This window comes from Mycteria americana, chromosome 6, assembly GCF_035582795.1.
Source record: "Mycteria americana isolate JAX WOST 10 ecotype Jacksonville Zoo and Gardens chromosome 6, USCA_MyAme_1.0, whole genome shotgun sequence".
NCBI lineage: Eukaryota > Metazoa > Chordata > Aves > Ciconiiformes > Ciconiidae > Mycteria > Mycteria americana.
This window is the reverse complement of record NC_134370.1, coordinates 54905466-54929465: the sequence shown is the minus strand read 5'-3', so window position 1 is coordinate 54929465 and position 24000 is coordinate 54905466. Positions and strand designations below refer to the sequence as shown.

At 38.9% G+C, this 24000-nt stretch overlaps 1 protein-coding gene across 1 annotated transcript in view; it reads right to left on the bottom strand.

Annotated features, from left to right (window-relative positions):
* Nucleotides 1-1934: 1934 nt before the first annotated feature.
* The window catches only part of ALDH1A2 (aldehyde dehydrogenase 1 family member A2), a 211105-nt gene continuing 189039 nt past the window's right edge, over nt 1935-24000 (bottom strand). Inside the window, exons 7-14 of the mRNA XM_075505906.1 lie at nt 22471-22599; nt 22225-22338; nt 12648-12750; nt 9539-9723; nt 8628-8792; nt 8041-8198; nt 7156-7230; nt 1935-2457 (exon numbers count right to left, since the gene is read on the bottom strand). Coding sequence (XP_075362021.1) covers nt 2385-2457; nt 7156-7230; nt 8041-8198; nt 8628-8792; nt 9539-9723; nt 12648-12750; nt 22225-22338; nt 22471-22599 — 1002 coding nt within the window. The 3' untranslated portion in view covers nt 1935-2384. The remainder of the gene's footprint in view (nt 2458-7155; nt 7231-8040; nt 8199-8627; nt 8793-9538; nt 9724-12647; nt 12751-22224; nt 22339-22470; nt 22600-24000) is intronic.

Genomic DNA, 24000 nt, shown 5'->3' with positions numbered 1-24000 from the left:
TGTTTTTCATACAGCTGCAATAATATTCCAGAAAATGTAATTGGCCTTTTACTTCATTCACTTTTGCAAATGAAAATAAAGCTACTGTGAGAGCAGATCTTTTGCTAAGAAAATATTTTTTTTAATATTTTTATAGCTCTGTCAACAATAAAGGAGTCTCACAGTCTAAAGTCTTTCTCTAAACCTTTTTAATGGAAAAAACTTCATAGAAAATATCCTTTTACTTTTTTAATAACATATAACTATATACATGATTAAAAACTGTAACAAAAAGCTGCAGGGACTGGAAAAATGTTTTGCTGGATCCATGCAGATGGTACATTTAAAAAAGGATTTCACAAATCCATGTACATCAAATGGAGCTGCAGTGACAGGGCTGAAAAAAATGGCAACTCTATATTATTTACCTGAATGTATTGGGAATAAAGCACAGACATACAAAATACACAAAAAAGAATATAAAAGAGTACACGGTGTAAATGCTGTTAGCACAGGAAGTTTCCTTTTTAAGTAAATAGGAGAAAAGAAGTAAAATCTCCCTTTTCACATTTTATATTGCAGTTTAAAAGATAACTAATCTCTTATTAGCTGTATTTTGTTTTTCTTCACTCAGACATACACTACAGTAGAAGTATATGGCATTTGCATTTAACAACTCAGGAATATTTTGATTCATCTCTATGTCTGTGAATGTACTGTCATTTCTGAATAACATCATGTATACATATTGCTTTAAAAACACATACACAGTTTGACATGAGTTAGAAATACAAAATATTGAGGGCCACCACACTACAAAGTGCTGGATACTCTTGTCCTGATCCAGCAGTATGTTTAAGGACACACACAACTTCAAATCTAAGAGGAATTCCTCAGAGAGTAAAGGAAGTTAAGAACGTGCAGAAAAGATTTGCTGATCAGGTCTGGAGTTTTCAACAGTTTGTAGTATAGACTCTGCAGCTAGGAAAACTGTTACACCTGAGGCCATAATTCTGTCCTTATACCCCAGATAATGTAGCTACACAGTGTAGATGATTTACTGTACTTTTAAAATAAATTTTCTTAATTCTAAGTTAAAACATAAAATGAAACCTCTTTAAAAAAAGTCTGGGGAATCAATGAGCTCTGCAGCTGGAAAGAAGAAAGGGATGGCGTTTAGTTTGTTAGTTACAAGTTGGAAGAGATTCTGTAGGCAGCAGGTAATAATGTGACAGGTTTTAAACACCTCACTTCTAAAAGAACTTGCTCATATTTTTGTCCTGGGCCAAAAAAAGAACAGACGTAATTGAAAAGTCAGTACCAGCTGGTAAGCTCACCTGAGGCTCACAAGCATGGTGAGGATGGCAAGCCATCATTCAGTAAGAAAATAAAGTCAAGCTTACTTCTTGTCAGGTGGACTTTTGCTGGGTTCTTTCTGCTGTAACGAATACTTAATAATTCCCAGTGTAATCACAGGCAGTTTAATAGCAGACAAATGGAGTCTGCGTGTGCATATACTTGTTTAAAGAAAGAAAAAAGGTGAAAACAACAACAGTACCAACAACAACAAAATTAGACAAGCAGTGAAAGCTGAAATATTCTGTGAAGCCTTGGGATCTGTTCCCGTTCTCCTTAACACCCTCCCACCCTGTCTGGCCATGCTCTTTTGGCAGGCAGGTAAAACCTTTCAAGTTCCTATAAGCGAGGGAGGATTTTTGCTTAGAGCAATACATAAAGTAGTTATGAAAATAAGCTTTGAAAACCGAATCGCTGTGGGTCATGAAAGCCAATCTCACTGATAAGTATTTGGATTTCATTGTCCATATAATGGTTTGATTCCCTCCCCAGGTTGACCTCTTTATATGAGCATGCTAATTGGAAAGTTGCCAATATACCAGTTTTTGGCTCATTTCCATTCAGAGTCTTTTATTTTTTAAGAACATCAATGATACTTGTTTATGTTGTTCATTGCTAACATTTTGATTAAAATCTGGCTTGTAAAGCCCTGATTGAAACTAGAATGTCAGTACAAGGCAGGTCTGTTTGAGAAGGCAACCCGAAAGCAGTAAGACTTATTTTGTTTATTTAGAGAAGAGATAAATGTGTGTGTGCATGCATTCGCATTTAACAGTTTCATAGCTAGAACCGTTATTAAATGATGCCCAATAGCAATTTTATCTCTTGTTATGATTTGTTTTATAAAGATGTAACGATTCTCAGAAGAGTTTTATGAAAACATGCAGAGTTGGTTTGCATTACATATGCAGTTATGTGCCCAGTATATATGTTGCAACTTAATTTCTTAAATATATATTGTGTAACACTTTTTATTCCTGAGTGCTGGTCTCCATAAGGAATAGAGAGGGTGACATCATGTGCTCTTCTGCACGTGGTCCTTCGTCATTTTAGGAGTTCTTCTGAGGGATCTTTATTGTCACAGTTTTAACTTCAGAATATTCTCTCAATCCACATTCACCCCTAAAAAACAAATTGCAGCATCAGTTTACACCAGACATTAATTCTTTATCAAGCAAAAACCTGCAAAGTGATTCCTTGATAAAGCTAAGATATAACCTAAAATTCTCGGCATAGGTTTCTTTTGTACTATGATTTTGTACAGGTTTTCCTTTCATGCCATCTTTCAGAAAACCTGGAGATGAAGTTTCAGTTTAGGTCAAAAGAATAATGGATGGCTCCAGCATTTGATAAGAAGATACAGAATGACATTAAACCCAGAAATACTCACTGTCTGTTGATGGAACTGTGGGGAGTGAATTGATGTTCAGTGTCCCTTCCAGACCTTGAAAATGTCCAAACACCAAGAACTACGCCACTGGCCAGTTAAATTACTGCTTATATTTGCACTCAAGAAAGAGAAGGTCCAAACTGAGTGCTATGGAAAATGAACTACTCACAACCCTGGACAAAGATGAACTTGACTCCTAGCCCACTGATCTTTTTTCCCTGACAAAATATCCAGCAGCAGCAAAAATCAGCATTTGCACGTTCTGTGAAAGAGCATTCAGCATGCTCAGATTTCCGCTAGATTTACATAGAAGATAGCTTTTTGTCCTGGCAAAGCATCTTACATAAGATCCTTTATACTGCTAGAAGCTAGCCACTTACTAGGTCCCTGTCATCTAACACACAGTTCTGAGGGGTACATGTTCTGCTTTGGATAAATTATGCTTAAGAAATGGGTGTTTCTGAATGCTATGTAGATTTTGTTGTAGTCAGCTCTGGCCTGGCTTATCTCTTAGGCAACTCTGCTGAGGTTTAGAGTGGATATTGCATGGCTTCTTGGGAGTTATGCCTGTCTTCTCTGAAGTATAGGTATTTGCATTTTGCTGTGCATATTTGAGTAATGGAGAAGTGTGTTCTAGTCAAGTCATTAGTTAAGTTCTAATATATCTGCCAGATGCTATGTAGGTAAAGCAAACAATGTCCCCACCTCAAAACAGGTACAGTTCAAGTCTGGAAGTAGAGTATCTCTTCTATATGAACTCATATGAGGATTCTTTTGCATAAGCTCTTACAGACATTTGTTTCTTGGTTAAATTCTTAGCCCTGCCCCTAAAACACACACAATACTGCTCCCTCACTTATATTAAAATGTAAAAAGTGCTGACATGCATATCATGTTAACATGTTTACTATTTGACACTGCCTTCCCTCTGGACCCCCTTGTGCAGAATTTAATGCTAACTGCACCATAAAGAATATTTCAGGGGAATTCCTCAGAACCGCCTTCTAATAAGTGTTGCTTTCAGAATGGAGTGAGGGGCCACTGTTCAAAGCAATTAAACCCCTCTGTATGCCCCCCATGTTGCATAGCCTACTTTTTATTTACTCTACACTGTAAATTTTACACAAAATGTAACACCGGGAGAGGAACTCCTGTAACCTTCCTTGGAAAGTTAATTCATTTGGGCAGAAATAATGAGTATTTACCAGCCCATTTCACTCCACCTGCAGTTTTGAAAACTTTCTGATGTGCCTGTTGACTTAGTAAGCCTTACATGTGATATAGTGGTTGATATTTAACTCAGACTGATTATTCAGTAGGCATTTTAAGATTTACTAGAGTCTAAGTACATGCAAAGAAATATATTAGTAAAGATTTTTTGACATGTGAAAGGTTCCCATTGATTTGGACCACCCCACCCCCAATTTTCAGTAGAAAGTGGTAGATTTGTCTCCAAAGAGTGACCAAAAACTTTAGCTATTTATCAGACTCGACTGAGCCACAGAACCATTCTGTTATGGCTCAGTGGAAGCTGTCACCGGGAGCCGCATGGGGCCCAATAACTAACGCTAGTAAGTCTCTCTGTCTGAAAGTTTCTGCTTGATTCAGTAGGGCTGCGGCTTGGCTCCAGACACCTGTTAGACACATTTTTGCAAGTCAACAGATAACCTAGCCAACAGAGTATCCAGCACCTTTATGTATGTTCCAACTGCCAGTTGGTTTCTTATCTTGGTCTGGCAAACAAAATTAGATATATTTATTGTCTGTTTCTTCAGCTCAAGGCTTCAGAGCCTTACACGTTTGTTTTCTGGCCGAAAGTTTGGAAGTGGACAACTGTGATGAATTCTAAGGCAAGTATTTTTCAAAGGTTAAAAAGTTGCTCTTGCTGAATAGGAAGATAGATTATTCCAGACATTCAGAGCAGAAGAGTCAGTGTGTGTTCAATTAAAGGGCTTGCTTGTCCCCACAGCCTAATACAGGGAAGTAGGGAGCAATAACATCCTGTTCTATGGCCACTTTGGGTCTTCTTGGATTGCAGTTCGGTATCAGGGTGAGAAGGGTTGTGTCTGTGAAAAGGAAGGAGCCCACAGGTCAAGTTTGCATGGTGCTATCATGGTTGTGTAGGTGTGAGGGAAGGGGAACAAATTGCTCTTCAAAAAGAAATATTCCATACTCTCTTCCCTCCCTCACTCCAAGAGAAAAAAGATAAGGAAAAGAATTATAACGTCAAGCCATTCTCCTGCTTGCACTTCTTTCTGGGAATGCAACTATGCACTGCTGTATCTCAGAGCTATACATAAAATACCATAATTCCTATGACATTAAAGGATAGTTTTGAAGTAGAATGGCACCTCCTTCCCTTGAAGACATTTGGACAGAGACCAGAATTTTGGGGGACTCTATCTAATATAAAATGGCCACATGTGGCTATCTGGGATGAATCACCTGATTTTAGTTACAGGAGTTAAATTTTACACCACTCAGGTAGTGATGAGAAGCTTTAAAGAAGTGTAAATGTAAAAAACCCCCCTCTTTTAGACTCCTTTAAGAATACAAGAATATTATAAGGAGCCTTAATGTAAACAGAAATCAGTGGTATTGTGTACATGAGTTCAGGTCCTCTACTGGTATACACATACCCTGCTACATTTTGTGGGAGTGTAAAATGAGTATAGCAGATCTCAACTTTCTGTGTTGATTTTTTTCCCCATGTGTGATAAAAATCTGTGAATTTAAATGCAGGAAAAAAACAAGTCCCAGATAATACAGTGCTAGCACATACAGCACAGTGGCACAATTACAATCTGGCTGTAACATAGTATTAGCTTAGCAATGACACACATATGTATGGACACTTTTCATCTTTATTTTTTTTGTTCTTTAATTGCCTGACTCAACATTATTTATGCTGTAAAATGTACCCCTTAAAAACAGGGATCTAAGAAATGGTAGCATTTTGATAAAAAGTATGCAGATATTAATGCAGGGGGGAGGAGGCGAATTAGAAGTTGATATCTGATCAAAGAGGTTCTGAAAGGAGTAATTACTCATAATTAGGTTTTCAGGCATCTTTGTGAGATAGAGATTATTGCCATTCCAAACATTTATTGTTTATGATGAATATTTTCAAAGCTGTAGATGGTAATCAAGTGTACAACTACCGTAGATTGTTCTATGGGAGCTGGGGTGCTGCCTGGTTTCCTCCCCTTTCAAAAACTGTATGATATCAATATGTGAATATTTTGCTTGCACAGTTAACCTCCCTGAAGTCAATGGGGTCACTCTTGGGTGTCAAGTTACTCATGTGCTCTATCGAGCTTAGTAGTTTTAGAATATTTTCACAATGATAAGAGTTAGATGAGCTGACATATTTATGCCAGTGTGAGATCACCTCATAACTCATGAATGTGGGGAATAGTATGAATGTGTTATTCAAAGTACTCCCTAATGAGGGAAAATATTTCAGACTACATAGAGCTTATTTTATAGATCAAGTTGTATACTTCAACATATTTAAAGTTTTAAAGAGTTTGACCTTACGTTAGTTTTACTGCTGAGTTTGCCATTAGCCATAAGCTGTTTTGAAAGCTTAGGTGAGACATATCTGGTATACATACCTCCTGCACAGAAATTAATTGAATCCTTTGTATGCATAACCAATCTGGGGCTGATGCAATTGCTAAACTTCCTTGTGATTGTAATGAGAATTAAAAACTGGTAAGACTTTAAATTAGGTACATGGGACAGTATTTGAGTGTGGAGCTCAATTTCAAAATATTTGGCACTTAGTTCTAAATGGAATAAGAAAAGACAGAAAGCTTTGTAATGGAAGGTGATTTTTTGAAAGGGATGTGAACACATTTGTCTATCTTTCTCTAGGCCTGATTTCAATTAACGTTGCTTATAAATCTGGAAGAGATAGATAACATTTTAATAAAATTCAGATGCACCTATATTAATAAATGTAGGAAAAAGTAAAGAAAGGAAAAAATAGCAAGAAAGGCAAAATATATGGCAAAACACCTCTCAAACAAGTACACCAAACCAGTCAACAAAAAGAGACCACCAAAAAGAACCAAAAAGAGAATCTTTCTGCAAAAGTGCTGGTTAATATGGCTAAAAAAACTCTCAGAAAACACAGGTTACAAGGTCAGAAAAATACTCAGAAATTTTCAGTTCCTTTCAGAATAAGAAGGGAGTTCCAGTAACTTACTCTGCTATGTCAAAAAAAAAAAAGAAAAGAAAAGAAAATGGTCTTACCATGTAAATCAACTGCATTTAGAACTGGCAATGATTATCAGTCACCTTATATTATGCCCTGATCCTCAGATGGGAGTATTGCCTGATCTTAATTTGCATGGAAGGATTCACTAATGTTTATTAAGTTGTAGAGCTGAAAACAGTTCAGAAGACAGCAGTGTAATACTTACATCTCTCTCCCATTGCCAGACATTTTGAATCCTCCAAAAGGACTTTGGGCATTTAAGGCATTGTAGCAATTTATCCTGTAACAGGAAGAGGCATTAAGTCCAACTGCACTGTCAAAGAGACTTTTGGGCAACTCAGGGAGAGGCTGAAACTTGTGGAGCTAAGGACACTGGATACCTCTTAGCAATAACAAACTTGTCTCATGTTGAAAAGGAATGAGGGATTTATGCCACAAAACCAACATTCTGCTCCTTACTCATAAGGAGAATGGGATTTGGCCTGCGAGGACTGGAGGAGGGCACCAAACACTTGGACTCAGCTTCAGTAATGAACTGTTAATCTGCTGACAAATCTCAGTGCCAGTTTATAATACAGAGCTGTTAGATTTGAATTTGTCCTTTTTCTCCCTGATTTCTCATGGATCTTTAGTTTACCCAGGCTTGACATACCAAATTGCAAGCTATTAAACTCCAGAAGTGGCATTACCTATTCCTAAGGACTAGAGAGAAGAGGTGTCCCCTCAGTTCCTTAATGTTGTAGAAAGTACATGATTCTTTGTGCCTTTAGCAGAAACCTCACAGGATTCCTCTGCTCCACAGAAAGGATCGTTTATACTCTGCTTTGTTTGTTTTCAGTAATGCCATTCAGCAGTGTGGCTGCCATGCTAATGGAAAGCAAGGCACTTTCCAGTTTTCAATAGCATTCACCCACAGTAAGCAGAGTCACAACACCTCCCTACAGCTGTTCCATATCATGGTTAGTGATTCACCACTAGGATGGTCTAGATAAACGTTTTTCAGACAAAGGGTGCAAAACTGAGGTGCCATAATGATAGTGAGTCAAACTCTTTATCTCCAAGAGCAGGAGTGTGATAACTTCTGCCTTACCAGACTGTGCCAGCCTGCATTGCTGAAGAGACTGTCAGGGCCTTGTTTATGTCATTTGTAAAGACAGCAGCTACCAGCCCAAAATCAGAATTGTTGGCTCTCTCTATAACTTCATCCATGGTTTTAAATCTCAGTATTTCTTGAACAGGCCCAAAAATCTGCAAAAAAGATTAATCATTAATTAATGAACCAGCCCACTCAGAGGCATTTTATTCCTGTTTTATTCTGCTTTTTTAATTGTCTTCTCTCTCCTGTTGTACTCTTTACAAATTCCCACAGCAACATTTAATAGTGATAATAGCTGTCTGTAAAACTGCATGAATTTCCCAAAGCAGTTGCCTCAGTGGAACTCATCCATTCTTCCCTCATTTCTTTGAGATCTGAGACTTTACCGCCAATGACAAAAGTTGAGCTTCTTTACCCAACTGATGTCATCAGTTGCTGTGTGCATAAGGAGTTCTGAAAAGATTTTACTCTTTTTTTTTTTTTTTTAAATATAGTGGTAATTTTCTCAGGAAGTAAACAAAAGGCAAAAAAAAATCATGTTTAGGACATTCTAAAATGATCTTGCCCATGTGTGTGAATACCTCCTCCTTGGCAATCCGCATGTCGTCTGTTACATTGGAAAACACCGTAGGTTCAATGAAGAAGCCCTTTCTTCCTAGCCCTTTACCCCCACATTCAAGTTTTGCTCCTTCAGTAATGCCACTTTGAATCAGTTCCAAGATCTTGTTGTATTGTTTTTTATCAATCTGAAAGAGAGAAGAAGCTGTTTGACTTGAAGACTGTGCACTTGACAATCAAGTCAAAATTGCTTTTTTAGCCAAGTCATGTCCCAGCAAGTACACTCATGCTTATAATCACTACTTTTTGGGCTGGAGATGCCAAAGATCTACAAACAGCTGCTGACTGTAACCTAGGGCTCAGTCTTCTTAAGGATGTGTCCCCTTATGAATGTGGCTCAACCCACATTCTTGCTAAGCAATCTGGTTTATAAGCACAAACAAAGCAGATCATTATTTTTTGTCCCAGGTTAGCTTCCTGAAAATGGTATAAGCCCAGCTGGTTATTAGTGGCAGGAACATTTTCTAAAGACCTACTTCGAATTCTGCCCATCTTTTGCTTGGAATTCCTGTATCTCTAGTGGTCTACAAGCACAGTTATGGTTGTAGACAGTTCTTGAAAGTAAGCGCCCATAGAGACTTTTGAGAGCTTCTCACAGTTTACAGCTGTATCTTTGGGGGCTGACTATCAGAATCTTGCTGTGAAAGCTGGGAGGCAAATTTATTGATATTTAAGATGAGAGTTTTTACTTAAAAAGAAACACCTCTGAGCTGCACAGATTATCTACTCCGTTGGAATTTTAATCTTTAAAATGTTTATCATGTCAGCTACCCTTCACTGTGAGTGAGTATGCACTGACTGACCTCTGTCCTAGTAGAGTTTAAATGCTTCCAGGCACCTTCTGGGCCGTAGAGCTGAAGCACTATTCCTTTACCTGTGGACCTTGTTCTGTAGTTGGGTCAAAAGGACTCCCCACAACTCTCCTCTTTGCACGTTCTACGCTTCTTCTAACAAACTCTTCATAGATTGATTCTTCCACATAAATCCGTGAGCCTGCAGTGCAGCATTGACCTTGATTGAAGAAGACTCCTTGGTGAGCTTGTTCCACAGCATAGTCCACTAAAAAAACAAGACAGCATATGTTGTTCTGAAACATCATAGACACATCTGCTATTGCATCAGTGTCATGTGTATTACATAGTGCCACATTCCCAAAACTTCAAAGCAGAAGTAGGATTTGGTTAAAAGAAACTAAACAGTGACCAAATCAAAACATACTATTGTTGTGTTGGGTCATAAATGAAGATGATTCATTTCATTTTGTGTCATAATCCCTGTGAAAATATGGAGTTTTTAAACATGTCTAAAGTTGATTTTTTTCCCCCATTTATTCCACCCTGGACACAGCTATACTGGAGGGATATTAGGAGCATTACAACTGTTTCAGAAACACTAGATTGCAAGGGATCACGTGGGACTTCAGGTATCGTCTAGGTAAAGAAGAGTCCATAGGTAATACATTCCACATGCCATCATGTGACACAAGCCACAAAATATTGCATAATATCCCACTGCAAAAATTAAATCAAGACAGTGCTTTAGCAGTCTATAGCAGTAGGGTATGCAAGAACAACTTCACCAATGTCTTCTATGCCAGCAACATGTAATTTATCAACTAAAACTCTTAAGAGACCCTAGGAAGTGGATTATGCCCCACATTATAGAAGTCTGTCTGACTGGGGTCAGTAGAGGAGAGGAAAATTTGTCTGTGATCCAAGTTTGCACTTGGTTTAATACTGCATATGTGGGAATTACAGCCAACCAGGTACTTGAGAGAATTTGACTTTGATAATGGCAAGACCTATCCTTCCCAAGAAGCCAGATTATTTTTCTGCAAGGCAGAAACATCTGCTTGGCCCATACAGGTAACTGGCTAAGGCTTTAAAAATATAGGTCAATTATAGAACAATCAACCCTTGATTTCTACTCTAACTTCCTTGGAAGTACAACTAACACATCCACTATCTAAGCAGGAGAGAGGATCCATATTTAGACATTCAGAGCTAAATTGTCCCATTGGGTGTAATAGCTGACTAGACAAGAATATTTAATTCATCCTTAAACAGTGATGCCCTACAGCACTGTAATACCTCTGTTATCAGCTGTAGCACTTTGGAACATTGCTTAAAATATAATCATTTAGGGAATAAACAAAGCAACAGTGCTTTACTTTCAGCACACCCTAGACAACTCCATCTAACAGAAATGTCTTATTCTGCCCTCAGTGTGGTCTTGAAAAAAAATTATATGGGGTGTTCCCTGGACCACATTCAAATTTTCCCAGGCAGCTCCGTGGAGATTGAAAACACTAGTGGATAGAACTAATTAACTGTTGTTTCTTCCTCTGCTGTTAACGAAGTTTTTCACCATGAAGGGGTCTAACCATTCTCTGGTTTTTTGGTACACTAAACTTTTGAACAGTTTTGTCATGCTTTCTGCTGACTTTTGGCACACAGTCCTCCTCAAACAGAACAAACAGCTCCTTTGGAATAGTGAGCAAATTGTCTGATGTTCTTAAATAATCAGAGCTTTGAAGTCTGAATCTCAGGTCAAGTGCTGGTGGTTGTAATTATGGGAAGACCAGAGAGCTTTAGTATGATATACTGTGGAACAGACAGTCCTGAAGAAGACTGTACTCTCCTCTCTGCCCTGTTATTCCCCCGTTGCCTGCAACTTCTCCCCAGGTCCTCAACCTTATTTGGCAGATACAGCAAGTCACAGATAAACTACAGCTCTGTGTGGCAGCTAGGAGCATTTGTCCTTCCCCTGTGGAAGGCCATAACACAGACCTGCCCCCAGCATATATTACTCTACTAGAAGTCCAGTCTGAGTTAGTAGGTTAGGGACATCTGAGATGCAGTGATTTCCGGTAAGAGATGGAGATGAGTAACTGGGGTAGAAGGCTGTAACATCTGCATCTGGCTCCAGCTGACAGGAGCCTTTTTAGCTTACCAGGATGACTGTGGCTGTAGTGTAGACCCCCAACTTGGTAAAACATGTCTATGTAGAAAAGCTGCTGAAAGTTCTCAAGCTTTCCCTAGTCTTTCAGACATTGGTAAGTTTTGAAAACGGATATAGGATTGTAACCAACCCTTGTACTTCATGCTATTCAGAATCATTCTTCTGTTCACTTTCCCCTTTTAAAAGACCAAATCCTTATATGTCTATTGATTTGGGTTTCAAAGTTCTCAGAAAATGCATTGAGTACAGTGTGCCTGCACACAGCCTGAAACAATAGCTCAAAGCAAGGTGTGAACTGTCCCATTCATCTTAATAGGGCGTTAACTTCAAAACCTCCTGCTGACAATTTAGATATCAACATTTTTAACTATTTCATTGCTGATCATTTAAGCAGAAATTTCCAGTTTGTGTTTTTATCCTATCCTAAACAGCTGTCCTGTACCTTCTCAGGTGCCAAAAATCTCAGCTGCACAACATCATCCAGCTGCCAAAATCTTCAGCTCCCTGCTGACAGTGGCAATGAGGATATTTCAATACACAATTCTTCAATTGTGAAAATTTAAAAAATGGAATAATCTCCATTTATAGCTACTATCAAACCAGCTTAACAAAGGAATACTGCACTGACTAGATTAGGAACTCAAGTGTAAATTAAAGCCCTCCCTTTTTATAATTGCTGTGAAGCTAAAAAATCACAGAATTTCCAGATTTAAAGCACTAAACCACCTTGGTGCCAAGTTTAGGATGACAAATGTGTATGGGACCATGACTCTGAATAAGAGCATTTCTATATGCTTGGTTATAACTTTTTTCTGTTTTCTTGTTGTCTATGAATCTGTGGGTTCAAAGGTTTATTATAAAAAAATATCACATCTTAGGCTGCTTCTGTGAGATTAAAAAGTGCAATTAGATACAGCTATATTGGTCCATTTCACTTCATATGAAAGATATGCCCTAAAATGAAAAAAAAAAAGATACCACACAAACATATTTTTAAGAAAAATATGGAAGTGCTGACTTACAATCAGCATCTGCAAAAATAATGTTTGGGCTTTTCCCACCCAGCTCCAGTGTAACTCTCTTCAAATTACTCCTTCCAGCTGCTTCTTGGATCAGCTTCCCAACCTGAAAGGAAATGGAGACACATTTTACAGGGAATGTAGTCATACAGTTCACTCTAACAGCCAATGTTGGCTATCACTGGAACAGAGCTTTAAATAATCCAGCAGGTTCTTCAATCCAAACAGATTCTCATCAGCAGTGGACAGCTTTTTTTTTTCTAGAAATTGAGAGGGGATAAGGCCCTGCACAAAGTGTTTGTACCCTTTACCTATTTTTATCTATGCTAAAAAGGCTGGGGGGCTTTCTTTTAGGGTGCTTTAGGAGGGCTGAATTAAAAATCTGAAATTGATGTAACTAGAATTACTTCCATCCAAACTAGTGGCATGTTCACAAGGTTTTAGATACTATTATTAAGAGGTTTAGTTATATAATTTTTAGTGGAGAAAAAAAATAGATCTGATATCTGAGTATGTATTAAGCATGTATTAAGCTTATTACTATTCATTCATTCATGTACTAAGCTTATCACTACTTTATATAGTCCAGGTGTTAGTTACCCCAGATGATCACTGCTTTTAGAATTCATTTCACTCTTACTACTCATAGTTACTAAGCTGCTAGCCAACCTGTTTGTAGGAGGCCATTTGTTCTCCTCAAAATACAGTTTTCAGTGCCCAAAGGTTTAAGTAATTTGACCAAGAAATCATGATCCAGAATATGTCAAATTCTGATGAAATCATCAGCCTTTTCTGCAGGATTAACAGCACATAGCAGAATACCAAGTAGGGCAAGAATTTTCAAAAGCATCATCCCAGACCTGACCCTCAGCCATACTACAGATAATCTTAATATGGGTTGAGGAGGTCAAAAGCACCTCCAAAATGTCTTTGTAGATTGTGGGGTTGGCTGGAGCAGAATGCAGCCCTGTGGCTGGAGCAGCTGCAAATCACAGATCTCACCAAGGAACATGAGGCTAGATTAAAAGGAGTAGCAATCTGACAGCTACATATTTGATGTATTTCCACATCAGTACAGTTGGAGAGGCAGCTGTGCTCCCTGGAATTCTCCCCTCCCTGGATCAATGAATCCAAAATAGATCAGATTTTATACTGTTGCAGTGTAACTATGCCCATTTTGCAGCTAAGGAAGTAATCACAGGTAGATTTAGGCCCCTACATGGTAAAACACAGGATTAAAAGTATCTATTGAATTTTGAGAAGCTTGAGAACCTTGATACGTGCTTTCTTTTAACTGTGACATGTTTTAAGGTCACACAGAAAGTTAGATGTGAAGTGAGATGGGAGTGAGTCAGAGCTGGACTTTCTTCTCCACGTAGTACTCTGGTCTCTCTAGCTGTTTTCTATTTCTAAGGTCAGGTGAGTGAGATTCCCTGCAGTAAGGGGTTAATGGATGAGAAGCTGAACCTCTTAGAGAACTGAAGGCAGTCTGCTGGAGAAAGTTAAGTCAGCACTGGAGTAATCAGAAAGCAAATGAAACAGAAACCAGGGCCCCCACAGAAAAAACAAAGCAAAACCCCCACAGGATAATGAAGGAATTGTCAACCACTTCATGTACCTTTGTGATTAACTGTTTATCTGGTGATACCACAGTCGAGTGTGACTGAGGTTATTTCTTAAAAAAAAAATTTTTTTTAAATTAGCTTCTTTTCTTTACCCCTGTATTGATGGAATGGAGTGTTGACATTATCATGAAATTCTTTGCATATCCCCTTAATTGGAGCTGATTTTATTGCTATGTTTGACTGACAGCCAGAAGTGAACATGAAAAAGAAGGACCCTTTCTGCCCTCCACCCCCACCACATACATCGAGCACATCATCTGGAAATTCCAATCCCTCAGACTGTGCTGAAAATGTACACTGGGAACCAGTGAGAGTCCTGTGTTTATAGCCAGTGCCAGCCAATGCCATTCGCACCCTCCCTGCCTTGAACCTCCCTCTCTCAAAAAACAACCACCTATTTCCCCTCAAAAATCCACAAAGAGCAGAACAGATCAAGGAAGCCAGAGCAGTGTGTCCAGCCCACCATCTCTCCACCTTCCATTTTACCACTTTAATGTCAAAACTCTTTTGTCCACGTAAGTAAAGATTTTGAAAGGGTTCTATGCAAACAAGTGATTGGCAAATATGCAAGTCCAAATATTATGTATATGGCAAATATACATAATATTTAACATAACACCATTTAACATAACACCATATACATAACATTTAACATAACACCATTGCCTCCAAGCCACAGGGCTTGGAGGCAATGGTGTTAATTTGAGAAAGTATGGTGCAGAGTATTGTTAATACAGGGAGGTTGTTGTCAAGTTTCCAAGTACAAACTTAACAGACAGCTTCACTAGGTCCCTCCCATTAGAAATCAGTGTAGACATCAGGATGGTAGGGCTCATGCTGCTCAGCATTTTTGTTCACTGTGCTCCTATTGTGCCCTATGCACTTACAGGTTGAGAAAAGTCTTACGGAAGGCACCAGCGCTGTGATTATTTAGTGACAAAGGCAGCCTTTTGTAACTGACCCTCCCTTTATGGAGAAAGACAGCATGAAAGGGATAAGTGATAGTGTTGCAATCTGTATGGTCTTTCAGTACATGCTTCCTGTGGTGTGTCTCAGCTATATCTGTGAGCTCCCAATAGGCAGTACAGCCTTGCAAGGGAACACTGGAAGAGAGGACTCCCCCACAGATAATGGAGCTGTGCGATTATTCAGCAGGAATGTTGGCAGAGAAAGCCCTGACTCCCCATCCTTATTTTGAATAGGCTTCAAGATTGATATCAGGAGTATCCCTGGATAGCTTGTGAAGTACCATAACATTGTAAGCTGCATGGAGGGTGAGGCAGATGTAATTTGGCTCATCTCAAAGAAAACAATTTGTTATTCAGAACAACAACAACAAAAAAGATTAAAGAAACATTTTGCGGCACCCCTGTGCAAAAAAGCTATTTGAAGAATAGTCCTGGAGGGTCTGCTTCTGGACTGTGAACTGTATGACGTTAGGCATTGAGAGTGTATCATGATATAAAACATTTGATTGTTGCTTATTTATGCCTTCTGTGTTTGGAAGTTTAATGTCTCTTTCAAGAGGCGGCTTATTCAATCACATTTTAAATACTTTGTGCAGAAACTCGAAAAAGTCTGTTGCCTTTCATGTTCTCTAAATTTTCTGTTTTCAGACAGAAATCAGTGTTTCTAAATGGTACAGGTGGGTTCGCCTGTTCCTGTTAAAGCACTGGAAGTCTCATGAGTCAAAAGCAAACCTCCAAGGTTTGTGATACTACCTCTACAGCTCTGTCAGAATGTCTGGCTTCTCCTCTGCTCTGAACCTTCCTTTGATCGCAGATACACGTTAAGTCATTAGGGAACACCTGAATGTAGGGGAACAGCAGTCTAGCTGAACAGCACGTAATTTTCTTGCATACTGCCACAGACAAGACTGTGAAGGTAAGACTGCACAGGAAGCTATGTAGATGAACAAAAGATTCCATGAACAGCACAAAAATTGACAGAGGAGACATACATCTTCAGTTACTTAGGCATTTTAAGTAACTGGGCTGCCCATCTTCTCTATTATACCTTTCTTGGGATATTGAGAAATATCTGAAGAACAGTGTTTTAAGTTACAAGAGATTAAGTTTTGGGGAGATGGTACAATCAGACAGAAATTTTCTATGTTTTCTGGAATTTCAGTTTTCTCTCTCCAGCTGTTGAGGCACTGGATGTCAGTGTTTTGGCAAAACCTTCAAACCCATGCTGCTGCTTACTTAGTCTGTCTGATTTTTTTTTTAAATTCCAGATGTATGCAAAATCTTTCTGAGAAACATTTTAGGACTGCATGGCATGTTCAGGGTGTGTTTCCAGCAAAGACAAGTGAATTTTGAAATATTGACATGAAAAAGAGCAGCTTTATTTGACTGTGCAATGCCCTGTGTGAGTAGCAGCCCTGAAAAGAGCATAGTGAACAGTGCAGTACAAGTAAAAAGGCAATCCCAAACAGAAATTCCTGGAGAGGATCCTAAGCTATAAATGGCTCATTTGTTCTTTGGGATAAATCCCGTCCCCATGGAAGTCTGTGGCTGAACTCTTGTTAACTTTGACAGGGCTGATACACCACCCTATTAGTTTCAGTTTTAAGAAGGCAAATCCTTTTGACACGTGTCTTTTATAGGCAAAGAGGCAGAACAGTTGCCCAAGGACCGCTCCCTAAATTCTACCAAAAACACCAAGGAAGGAAAAGGGAAACAACTGCTGTTCTTTCAGGAGGCACAAGCTGTCCAAGCTATGATCAAAAACATTCAGCAGAAGCAGAAATTAATGATAATGTAGCCTCCCTAAATCCTCCTTATTTTGAACAGGGCATGTGTGTAGCGTGGTAGGCTAACAGACTTCTCAGAACAGGTCAAATCACCTTTAGGATTCTTGTTGCTAAAGTAGAAAATGCCAGGATATAATTCTTCATGATATCCAAAACCAGCAAGAGATTTTGTGATCCAGGAGAGCTGACACAACTCATTGCTCGTGCAGTAGGTAGACATTCTGTCTACATCATGCATTGTGACATTCATCTCACTTCGGAAATGAAAGGAGAATCCTGCTGAGTAAATTAGAATCAGTGGTAATACAGCTGTTAGCTACAAACATTTGTTTGGCATGAATCAATCTCGACTCTCCTGTAGTTTGCTTTGATGGTCTCTCTAGTATCTTGTTGACTAATGATGAGATCATGGTTTGTTAATCTAAGTGCATAAAGAAAACATTCTGCCAAGCAAAATGTAGACTCTTTTGCTGGGGTTTATTGCAGTTGTTTATAGACCTTTTGTTTACACAGGCATCCAAACCAATTTGTTGGATATTTATTTGGGTTACTCTACAGAACTTCATGAACACAGACCTGAATCCTATCTTTAATCTGTCTGCATTTTAATGGGTCATAGTTTGAACAAAGTGGAAACCAGCCACTTAGGATACATTTCTTGTTGGCCAGGGCTTCAAAGTTTTGTGTGCTATCTATAATTCTCATCTTGAGAGCATTTAACAACTGGAGAGACTTGTAAGCCACTCTGATTTGGAGCTAACACATTTGTTTTTGAACAGAAGTTATTAGAACTCATTAAACTTTTGCAAAATACAATTTTGTAAGCTGCAGCCAGTGCTTTAAATGCACATATTTTTAAATGTATAACTTCCTGCTCTCCATAATCATCTCTACTCTTAAGCCCAGAACATACTGCACTCAACTATTCCATGTACACCAGGAATTTATGGGTATGCAGTTCCCGTTCAAATGGAGCACACGTATACAGACATGGCCAGACAGTTCGCAGCAGTCAAAATGGCTGTATTTGCAAAGCCTGTAACTGAATTCACAGACTTGAGTGGAAATAAAGGCAAATGAAGAGTAAAGCAGCTTCTGATGGCTGCTTTTCTCTGCTATTTGAAGGCCTCCCCTTTGCTACTTAGCAAAAGTTCTTTCAGAAAATAAGAAGGTAATGTAAAGAACCTCTCTGCATTTCTGATATGTGTGAAAATTGTTTCCTCATCAGCACTTGTCTTGGAAATAAATAAGGTCCACTGTTCATTTAATTGGGGAAGAGAAGAGACTTGTGTAACCTCTCCTGTACTTCTGAGCTCTGCAGCCCAACAGCAGAAACATGGGTAAGCCAGACATCCTGAGTTTGGATCTGTTCTTAAGCTCAGAAAATACAAATGACTGAGTTTTATTCTAATTAAATTGTTGCTAGTAATTTTTTAAAAGGAACTCAAATAGAAAGGAATAGATGGAACAGTGAGGAAGGAAGCTGAGGCAGAGAGGGGCAGAGTAAAAGGGAGAGGCATGTATAATTAACAAGTGGGGTAGTGTGGGACATAGCTGAGCTTTAACAGAACCACTCCCAAGGTCCTGCTGAGTGAGCATTTCACCCTACAGCTAGGGACCAGAAAGATCAAGGAGAAATACAGTAAGACATAATGAGATATTTAAATTGATTGTGGGCTTTCAAGGGAAGATAGGAAAGGGAGAGGATCAAGTGTTGACATGGTCAGATTGGCTGGAAGAAAGATTGGTTTTGGCAGTTTAAGTTTCATCCGATTGTGGAAGATGAGGAAAAAACGTGTCAGTGAAGCCTGAGAGGAGATTGCCGGAGGATCATGGATTAGCCCTGGTTCACTAAAAACAACACAGTAAAAATAAACACTTTTATTAAAATACCCATACCAAGCAAGCTGCTGAAGAGTACGAACCAAAGCAAGCAGAGAAGCCAAGAAAGCTGCTGGAATCTAAGGCGGCACAATATTTTTAGGCTTGCTTTCATACTCAGTATGATTTTCTTTCTTTCAGTGTGACAGTTGTCAAAGTGAAATTCACAGCCTGCCGGGTGTCTGCAGAACCCTTCCTAGTGAGCTGTAGAGGGAAGAGTTTTGAGAGCCATGCGCTAGGGGACTTGGAGAGGAGGTGATCCATGGGAGGGTGTTTCATAAGAAGCAGGCAGGCTAAGGCATGAAAGAGTTGGCAGACTACTCTTTTAACATGTGTGAGCTAACCCATAAAAGGAGGGGTCAGAAGGAAAGAGGGAGAGAAGTGGAATCAAACAGTGATGGTACCACAGAGAAAGAGCTCTTTATGATTTTTTCACATATTATTTGGGGGGAGTGTGTGAAAAGTAAATAGTAGTACTTAAAACCATTTTCAAAGCACTAAAGAATCTAAGAAACAGAAAAGAAATAGAGAGTGCCAACTGGACCAGCATCATAAATTAGAAATCAGTATCATAAATTACAAGTCATTTATGTGTTGCCATTGCATAGGCACAGGCTTGAGGCCTCACAATTGTCAGGAGTTTCAAGAGGTACTGGACTAATGCATGGACGACAAGGCCATTGGTTGCTATTAAATACAATTGTCCAAATGCACCTTTGGGCTCAGGAAGTCTTTAAATTGTTGATTACCAGAAGCTGTGAGGCTACGGCAAGGAAAGGATCACTCTACACATGCTCTCTTCTTCTATAAGCATCTGTTACTGGTCATGTTGCAAGATAAGGTGCTAGGCTGGATGGATCTTTGGTGGGGGCTATGTCAGGCTTTATTGAGTTAAGGTCATGAACTTGGCCTTTTGGCTCATATTTCTATGGACTGGGTTCTACAAATTTTGGAAAACATTAGCATTACATTTTTTGTAGGAAGAGCAGCCCGTTTTCTGCCTTTAAAAAAACTTTGCAGGAAATAGATAATAATAGCCTGGGTTTTGTGACTTTTACAGGCAAATGGGGCATTTTCATTAGCCATAAGTATATACTTCAAAGGTAAAGCATTTATATTTTTTCCCAAAAGAACCTCATTGTGAAAACTTGAGAAAAAACTGTGCTTCGGACATCTAAACTTGAAGATCTTTGCTTTTGTACTGATAGGCTTTATCATTAACTTGCTCAAGTTGAAATTATTAACTGCCTTAACTAGCACCGGATGAAATGGGGGAATGGAAGTTAATATCGTGGCATTTATATATCTGATGGCTATCGGAAGTCCACATCACTGGAGTGTACAGTTGACATGCCTCAGGCAAGACCAGAGAGACAAAATATTTCCATTATTATTTCATTAGAAATTGAAATCTGTTTTGGAGAAGTCAAAGACTCTACAGTATAGCTCATTTCACAGCATTGTGTTTAAAATGTTACAATGTTGACTTGCTGTTACAAAAATTCAGTGTTACAGGAAATCAGAAACAATATGGAATAGTTTACACTAACTCTGCATTAAAACGTTCCATCTGTTCTTGCTTTAGGTTCTTAAAGAATTGCTTTTTCATCTCTGTAATGCTTTTCACTTCCTATTAGTAAGGCTTTTAAAGGTGGGCACTGAGTTAGTATAAAACCCACAGCTTTTGAGTTTAAACGCCTATTAAAACTAAAGCTGTCTGGAACTACAATAAAAATTTATTTTGGCTACAAAAGACAACTTTGAAACCTAACCCATCTGTATTTTCCCTCCTCCAAACAGTGCAACATCCTGTATAATAGAATATTTATCTTAAACAGAGACCACATATCTTTATGAAAACAATTGTTTCAGTTTAATTTATGGGGGGTAATCAGCTCATATTAAAGTTTTCAGTATTCCAGGATGCTAATATAAATTGGTTACAGGAGATGTAATGACTAGAGTAATTCCACAGAATAATCTGAAATCTGATGTTGCCATTGACTTAGAATGGAACCTGTGTATATTATAATCTAAAATTGCCATTAAGAAATCATGTATGGACATATAGTAATTGCAAAACAACTGTGTGTGTGCAAATTAAGCATACGACTGCAGCTACCTTTTACTGGTAATTTAGGCTTGTGTATGGTGACTTCCAAACTCAATTACAAGATAATTTCACCAGAATAATTTATTTGAAATAATTGCATGAAGTATTTGAAATAATCTGCAATCCCTGGGCCCACCAGGGAGATACCCACACATATCTAGTAGGGCTGCTTGGTCAGTGAATTTATCAACTCAAATCAAAAACAAATTGACTCATTGTGAAGAGCAGTATCGCTGGGATGCATAAAGCCTCCCACTGCCACGAGTGGGAGTCAAACATATCAAAGAGAGACTGGATCCCTGGGGTTTAGCTCCCTCCATACAATAGTTTGTCAGATTTTGAATTTAAAAGGGCTGGGTTTAGCACTCTCTAAATATAACCAGCCTGAAACTCCCACTGAGATTCCTTTCTGTCTGCCTTCAGACGATGAGATAAGGCCCCTTCTCCTGTGACTTCAGTCTGGAGTACCTCTATCATCCCCACCCGAACCCTGATAACAGCTGGCTTTGCACATATTGGAGAGCAAGACACCATCTGAGTTTTGAGGGATTTGTTACTCTTTCTGTAGATTACAGCCTTCGTCTTCAGACCGAACCTCCTCTGTAACATCTGCATCGTAGACTCATAGCAAGACATTTTGGCACCTCGGAGACAACTGACTCCCTTCATCTTCTGGACAGCTTCTTTCCATCATGTTGGGAACAGACACCTTGGACAATCTCCTTTTCTCCCTGCACTGCTTCCTTTTTAGACCTCCTCCTCATTCTCAATATACTTGAATGCAGCATTAAAGTTGAAGTACATTTGCCCCAATTTGCCCCCTTCCTCTCCCCTTTTCCCCAAGTATGCCAAGATACACAAATTATGGATGCTAAAGCAGCATTTATGTGTGCTGTGATATACACGGGATGTTCTGCCTACTTGCATGTGATTCACATCCTCATAAGCCCACAGGAAATCCCAGCAATATTTTTCCAGGCATATCTCCTGTGCTGAGGTGCCGAGCACAGCAGGGGCCGGAGGAAAGCAGCCATTTCTGCTTTGGAAGTACTGTGGTACATAAGTTTAGCTGGGAAGGACAGACCACTGTTATTTAGATGTAGCTCTTTTACTCGGTGACAGTGAGAAATGTAGCACAAGGACTTAATACTATCGCCGTAAGTATTTACTCACATTTTACAGTAACATATCCGTGAATCCTCTTACCTCAGTGGATCCCGTGAAAGCAATTTTATCAATGCCAACATGAGATGCTATGGCTGCACCAACAATTGGACCAAATCCTGGCAAAATATTGACAACTCCTGGTGGAAAGCCAGCCTGTCAAAATAGGAATGAATGAAGGGAAGCGTGATTTATGAAAACTGACGGAGCACATTAAACCAGACATGTGCTGGTAGTTCCTTCCCCACAAGGAGAAGCAAAGACATTATTCCTGTCAATTATTCTTACCTCCTTGATGAGGGCTCCCATATAGAGAGCGCTGAGTGGTGTTTGTTCTGCTGGTTTAATAACTACTGTATTGCCACAGCACAGAGCTGGAGCAATCTTCCATGCAAACATCAGCAGGGGGAAGTTCCACTGTAGGAAAAAATAAAAGTTGATAGATGGAAAAATATTGCAGTGGTGTTTTGTTTTCAAGATGTCAAGCTGCTACCTCACTTATTTCTCAGGCTGATCCTCAACATAAATCTTTCCCAGCACAAAGCAAGGATTTTTTTTTTAATTACTGCCATTAAGAAAGCGACAATGGTGACCTTTTAGTTCTTTCTCTCCTGTTCAAAGAAATACAGCCCCCACCTGCAGTCTTCATGAAAGGATCTTCTGTTATCTGTTAATTTTTTTAGTCACAACTTTTTATTTCATTTACTGTTTTGCAATTGGCACTTTTAATTCGCCCATGACAAATAGTTCTTGCTTCTGATACATTTGGAAAGAACTGTTTGTTCATGCTGAAGCATTTTTGGATGTAAATTTCCTATCCCTGAATACATCTTAAGATATAAAATTTATACTCAAAATTATATAATCCTTAATTGATGGGATTACAATAAAAAGCCCATAAATGTCGATGCTTGGTCTAAGTATTTAATTTTCTTTAAAACTTCTTGCTGAGCAATTTACATGGAAGATGTTAAAAGAACAAGTTGAGAAACACTCTTCACTGATACAAAATTTTGTATCATCATTAATTTCAACATCATTTAACTGCAGCAGCAGATGTAGTGAATTATATTAGTTTGATGCACAAACAAGTTGTGGATAAAGATAAGAGTAACAAGACTTGCTGTATCAAGGCCTGATCCTAACAGGTTAAGTGGATAGTCCTGCTGATTTCAGTGGAAATGCCAGAGTAATAAAATAACTGCGTTTGCACAATCACTCTTATAAATGCATATAATAATCTCCTTTGGAAAGAAAATAGAAAATACCAGTCACAAAGAGTCAGCCACTGGCCAGAACATGTTATTGCCTGATGCATATCAGCTGCCACTCTCATGGACATCTCTCTAGCCCCTGGCTAGCTTGAAAAAATACACAACTGTCTTTCCTTCACTGAACACCCAATTTTTTACTCCCTCAGTTGTTTATAAACTCTGGAGACAAAGTGATGTTTTAATTCCATCGCCAGTATATAAACCTGGGAGGGGAGCTATAGGGCCAACACTGTGCTGACAGCCTGTACTTCTAATGGTATTGCAAGGACTGCTCTGACGAGTTTTTATAGGGTAGTATATAGCCCTGTTTATGCTACAAAGCTGCCAAAGAGCATATGTTTTGATGGAAGCTAGGATGTGAGAGGATAAGGAGTTTAGTGTTAGGCTTGCTGTTTAATTTTATTTTTGTAATAACATATTTGCTAGTGTAATGGCTAAGTGCATGCAGCAGCCCAGGGGCTGTACTCTGTGACTGGTAGCTGTGGAGGAAATATGTAACATTAGATTAGCAGCAGTATTAGAATAGATGTGTATGACAGCCATG